General features: G+C 36.4%; 1 protein-coding gene and 1 pseudogene across 1 annotated transcript; one reads left to right on the top strand and one right to left on the bottom strand.

The window, feature by feature from the left end:
• Positions 1-1,604: 1,604 nt before the first annotated feature.
• On the bottom strand, positions 1,605-3,502 carry LOC107741694 (zinc metalloproteinase nas-13-like). Its single transcript, XM_016554467.1, has 5 exons — positions 3,435-3,502; positions 3,134-3,252; positions 2,556-2,637; positions 2,331-2,452; positions 1,605-1,678 (listed from the first exon to the last, which is right to left on the bottom strand). Exons 2-5 carry the CDS (start codon positions 3,174-3,176, stop codon positions 1,665-1,667), a joined length of 261 nt encoding a protein of 86 aa, XP_016409953.1. The 5' UTR covers positions 3,177-3,252; positions 3,435-3,502; the 3' UTR covers positions 1,605-1,664.
• Positions 3,503-4,914: 1,412 nt separating this feature from the next.
• LOC107741693 (zinc finger CCHC domain-containing protein 9 pseudogene) lies at positions 4,915-6,051 on the top strand (annotated as a pseudogene).
• Positions 6,052-6,196: the final 145 nt, after the last annotated feature.

Genomic DNA, 6,196 nt, shown 5'->3' with positions numbered 1-6,196 from the left:
TTTTTTTTTAAAATTGCACTTGCATTTAAAAGGAGGTCCTGTAGTCCGTCTATTTCACAAGGAAATCATTCAAAATCAATCAGCAAGTAAAACGTAACATGCGTAGTTACTACAAAGCCGGCCACTGTTAATAAAAAAACGTGGTATTAATTTCCACAACATAAGTCAAATATGTTTTAAATACTGTGATAAGTGGAGATGCGCAAGGACACTAGCGCGTCAAAACAATACACTAAGTTTTTAGACAGTAAAAGATAGGCAAGTAAATTTGCAGAATATAAAAATGTAAAAATGATTCAAACATGGTAGATCCGTGGGTTTGTGTGTCCGAGCAGCTCTGAAATTATCAAGATGCGTAAAAAGGTTCACCGTCTGCAAACACGCGCTCCAGCCAAGCCAAAACTACAGTTCCTCAAATACCAAACGTTGTAAAGACAAATGATCTTTGCATAAACAGTTCCATGTCAGAGAAGGGAAAAAAATCCACGAAGGAATGCTCCAGTTAGGGTTGGACTTTAAGACTTGAATAATTGCTTTCAATATTTTATAAAATACACTTCCTCAATATCAGCGGAATAAAAAGAAACAGAGAATACGAATAGGCTACTTAAGTCCTTCTATTCGTTTCTCCATTATTTTATTCTTATACCATTGTCTTCTTCTAGACGTTTTCTAGAAGTTTGCGCATCAGTCACCGGAGTGAACTGACTCGAGTCTCACTGAGCGCGCCCGCCATGACGTCACGCAGATACCCTCTTCTCATGACGTCACGTCAGAGAATCACTCCTTCTCAGGGTTACCAGCCAGTTGTGCAATTTATAAACCTGTAATTTTATTATATATTTTTTAATTTATAGTTGTTAGTAGCTCAAACGGAAACCGCGTCTAAAAAGAAACGTTACGGGGAAAAAAGTGCCAAAGCAATTGAAAGTGGATTACTGCAAGAGGAGGAAAACAAAAACGAAGCAGAGTGCAAAAACGCGTTATGTGTGAAAGAATCATTTGTGAGACTTGTACTAGTTATTTCTGCAACATCATTCCCCATGCTCTTCTTTAGTTGATTTTATATTTATATAAATTTAAAGATACTTACAGAAGATTTCAGGTTCCCATAATGGAGTACCAACTCCCTGTGCAACTTACGCAAAAGAGGTCTGGCGAATAAAACTAAAAACTTATACCCATATATCATTATTTAAAAGGCCACAATTAAAGGTAATGAAGCATACAGTTGACTAGAATCACTACGCATATTAAGGCTGCCTTTATAAAATACAATAAAACGATATCAGATGAAATGAAACCGATTTAGCTCTCCAAACATGGAAGATGGATAGTGATTAGCCAACATGCTGGTGAAATTAAACTCAAACTCACTAAAGAATCCAAAAGAAAAACACTACGCTGCAATATGCTATAAAATTGACCTTTATGCGATGGTACTGTATGTACATTTGTGCCTCATACTTCTTTTTGGTAACACAGACTCCACTCACATTGTCCACCTAAAAACGCACAGTGACTACCACCTACTGGACAAAACAAAAATTACAATAAAAACAAGAATTGAGGACATATGCATTTCTATTTTGAAACCTTTATTTGTCCTCCTAGATTCAAAATTCCTCTGTCATCAAGTAACCATTCAAGATTTTGCTTGATCCTTATTGTGTCTCGTCTGAAATGAAGAAAGTAGATTCATTCAGGAAGAGCAGCTGGAACTCTCAATGTCAAAGTCACCGAACAATGGCAAGGCAAAGATAAAATCAATAAATAAGTGCATCAGGTCTTTTAGAGATACTGCTATTGATTCAGTTCACTTCCTCTCCTCAGCCGTCAGAACTCTAGTGGGTCATAATAGTGTCTGACAGGTCAATTCTTGGTCTATATACGGCTTTCCATTTTTATACTGCAAATCCTGAGGTTTTGTCATTTTTAGGCATCTCAGTTTCTTACATTCCTAGTGTTATTTTAGCATTGAGAGCCTATTATAGATTTTTTTTTATCATTTTGAATTAGTATTTTATATTTTCCCTTTTCATTTGAAATGTTTTTTTTATCAGCTGTTTGGACGTTCATTCTGACGGCACCCATTCACTGCAGAGGATCCACTGGTGAGCAAGTGATGTAATGCTCAATTTCTCCAAATCATCTACATCTTGGATGGGTGAGTACATTTTCAGCAACTTTTCATTTTTAGGTGAACTATTGCTTTAAATTCATATTTTGCATCAGTTAACCTTTCATTTCAAGTAACAAATCTATTTGATGTTTTTAATTTGAGTTAACTATAATATCCCTGGTATGATAAATGTGCACATATGACGTACCACAGTGGTACAGCCTCCTGATCCTTTGCACATCCAGATCAGACAAGTGACTCTTCTGGCCGATCGTTACACTGCTCTCTTTGGGCTCAATTGTGGGCATTCCATTGCGAGAGAAATAATTGCTGCAAAACAGAACTAATGAAATGCTCGGCCAGCCAAAAGCACATCATGCACCCAGACAGCCATGCAAACTATTCCGGGATACGTTTCGACTGCAACTCTTACGTTCCATAATGCATGATTGATTCCAGGTCATACTTTAGACCGAGGGTGTTCCCCTTTTTCTTCACAAAATTGTCCTCTTTCCCTGTAAAATAAAAACATATTTGATACTTTAAGGCCTCTGAATTATCAACATGATCAAAACTTTGCTGGAAAACCTGTTGCACTCAATCTACAATCAGGCTTTTGAGAATGGTTTTTGTTCATTTCTCAATCATCACTGTATTTCATTGTTTTCCACTCCACAATAAAACTAGGCATTTTTTCTCACTGACTAACTATTACAGTACTTCACAAGTCAGGCTAAACTGGGTTAAAGAAACCTAAACTAAACTTTTATTTATTTTAAATGGTAAAACGATGTTGCAAAAGTGCAACAGTATGATCCCAGACTAAACTGAAATTATGTATACTAAAACTACTACTCTAAATTATGACAGGAATTCCATTAGCAATTTTTAAATTGTGCTGAAATGCTGAATTAACGTAGTAGTATGCATACTGTACCAGAGGCAATGTTTTGACAAAGACATCGAATTACACTCCCTATAAATGAGTTTTTTTTTTAATCTGTGACTCACCCTTTTCCGTACTCAAAGTGCAAATAGTCGGTTTCATTAGCATGTGGATGAAATCTGACGCACGTCTTCGCGGAAATCATATTGGCATTAAGAATGTCTTTAGTCCTGTCCTCTGAAGACTGCAAACAAATACAGAAACAAACATTACTTCTCTGAATATCAATGTATCTTCACCTGATATTACTTAAACACACGACTTACAGATCTAATCATTGAAACTGTGACTATACCACTAGAGCACACTAAGGTATTAGGGTAATATCTGCAGAAAACACAGCACCAAACATGCAGAAAAACTCACCAAGAGTAAAATCAATTTCATAAGGCACTGACAAACTTCCATCCACCTCAGCCCACAGCTGACTCACTGCATTCCTGTCAGTCTAAAGAAACACATAGGCAACTGTTTTCGTATCACAAGTGTTCTGAAATATGCAAATGAGGCACTATACTGTATATTAAATAAGCACTGGTTTCATTTTGTTGACATACAATAGAATATAATATAGATAGTGTTTTGATGTAAGTCCTACTTAAAGGTATAGTTCATCCAAAAAACAAAATTGTCATCATTTACCCACTTCCATGGTATTTTTTTTTCTCCATACGCTGGAAATCAATGGCTACTGTCAATGCTACCAACATTCTTCAAAATATCTGCTTTCGTGCTCAACAGAAGAAAGAAACTCCTACAGGTTTGGAACAACCTGAGGGTGAGCAAATGATGAGAGAATTTTCATTTTTAGGTGAACTATCCCTTTAAGTGGAGATTTTTGGCTCAGCTAAAGAGAGAAAAACTAATTTTGAGAAACTGTCTTTAAAGATACATATTGTAATTGAAATCTACAGACACAAACAGATAAAGTGTAATAAAATAAACACTTTTTTCCCCAGAATACTCTTCCCCAGTATTCTGAAAGAATACTTATTTTGGAAGTAAAACAGCCAAAAATTGACAAGTGCATGAAGGGAAGGAAAAAAAATGTATGTAGTATTTTGCCTTAAATGTCAACTAGCTCTAGTCTCGATCGTGAATATAAAACGAGATTTGGGCTTACTGGCAGTAAGATATCCCCCTCCTGTACAGCATAGTCTCCCTCAAAATCTGTTAAAGACATTGATAAAGACATTAAATCAGGTCTAAATATCGGTCAATGCTGTTGCGTATACAGATGTCTTACCAAGCTGCGTTTCACTTGAGGTGGTCCACTCTGCAGTGAGTTAATATATCCTGTGGATAAAAGACATCATGTCATATAACTTAAGTTTAGTTTGTTAAAAAAAAAAAAAGCAGCACAGTTTTCCTTCATTGGCCTTCGATGTACCCACACGAGTTCCCCAGGCTTAAACACAAAAACAGCTTTATTTTAATTCGTATGCTATATCCATGAATGTAAACTCAGAATATAATGCATTTCTGATTTACTTGTGACAGATTTGTGTACACAGTTTTCCTTCATTGGCCTTCGATGTACCCACACGAGTTCCCCAGGCTTAAACACAAAAACAGCTTTATTTTAATCCGTATGCTATATCCATGAATGTAAACTCAGAATATAATGCATTTCTGATTTACTTGTGACAGATTTGTGTGATCAGTGTAACTTCAGAAAGCCATGTAGGCCTAACCAGTAAAACGAACCACAGCATTTTAAACAGTTGCTAACTAGTGGAAAAAGGGACAGTATTATATAAAACGACATGTCCTTTTAAACACGTCCTGGGTTTGCTACTTATCTGGCCACCTGGGGCTCTTTATTAGTTCTGTGAACTTCAATGAGAGCCCGTTTACTATAGCGGTAGGAACCAAAAACGCTCATGATGTAGTTTCATTCCGGACGGTTTTATTGGTGGGAAACAGAAAAACACACGTAAACTGTTTTGTTGTTGACAGCTGATAGTCTTTTGTGGTGAGCGTGTAAAATTAATTAAATTCTTATAGTTTTTATTACAAGAGATAGATTTCCACCAGCCAGGAATGTTTTATAGAGCTTAATCTCCCGGATGATCGTCGTCGGAAAATAACCGCGGTAATTTTTCCAAAAATCTGATTTTGATGATGATTATTCATGCTATCTGAAAACATAAACCGAATTAATATACTAAATATGAAATATCCCTTATATATCGACATGTATCCCTATAAATGTTCGTTTCTGGCAAATTACCACAGTATCAGCAGTGACTGTTACTGTAAATCAGATTCATTTCGGTTTAAAGATGTGTAAGAGTTATGTTCTTTCGATATATTATTATATATTTTTTTATGTTATGACAACGACTTTGTATACCATGGTGCTGAATGTTTACCATATTCACCATGGTATTTCAAAGCACTTTCATGGTGAACAACATGGTATATTGCCAATGGCACTTCTATAGTTCCATTATGCATTTTGAATATTTTTGTTAGTATATGGACTCTGGTATTGACAGAAACTATGGCTACAATTGTTTATATAGTAAATATGTTATTCATCTGATCATGAACAAATTCTCTTATTCTAACAGAACTCAAAATGACGAGGTGGGCCCGAGCGAACAATGTCCATAAACACAAAGCAGCAGACGCCACACCATGGAAGCAGCTGAAGGCGAGTGGAAATGCTGGAGAAGCAGGAACAAGCGCCGGTGGCCGACACATCAAGCAGGGGCCGGGCGTAAAGAAACACAACCCAAAAAAAAAGAAACGGGAGCATGACAGTGACGACGTGAATGGGTTTCTGGAGTATTTAAAGCAGGCCGGTCAGACGCCCGCAGACCAGGATCTGAGAGAAGAAGTGGCAACAGCACTGAAGAAAGACGTGAGACGAGAGAACAGACGGATAAAGAGACAAAACACCAAAAAGAACAATATGGTGAGGAGCAGGATGCATGTAACATGATTACTATGGGAGCGTTTTTCCACCATGGAAAAAAATAATAAAAACGGTAAATGATTCAATTCTGTCTTTTTTTCCCCTCGCATTTTTGAGTTTATATCTCTTTTTTTTCTTTCAGTTCTTACATTTTTTCTCTCTCTCATAATTCTGAGAAAACCGGCGATATATATATATATATATA

Source organism: Sinocyclocheilus rhinocerous, unplaced genomic scaffold, assembly GCF_001515625.1.
Source record: "Sinocyclocheilus rhinocerous isolate Xijiao unplaced genomic scaffold, SAMN03320098_v1.1 scaffold886, whole genome shotgun sequence".
NCBI lineage: Eukaryota > Metazoa > Chordata > Actinopteri > Cypriniformes > Cyprinidae > Sinocyclocheilus > Sinocyclocheilus rhinocerous.
This window is presented reverse-complemented; position numbering and strand designations above follow the sequence as displayed.

Excerpts from the sequence above, each read along its gene's own strand:
- LOC107741694 (XM_016554467.1), bottom strand. The coding sequence starts at position 3,176 with ATGCTAATGAAACCGACTATTTGCACTTTGAGTACGGAAAAGG. Across the intron at positions 2,638-3,133 it reads CACTTTGAGTACGGAAAAGG|GGAAAGAGGACAATTTTGTG; the intron begins GTGAGTCACAGA and ends TTTATTTTACAG. Across the intron at positions 2,453-2,555 it reads TCAATCATGCATTATGGAAC|CAATTATTTCTCTCGCAATG; the intron begins GTAAGAGTTGCA and ends TCTGTTTTGCAG.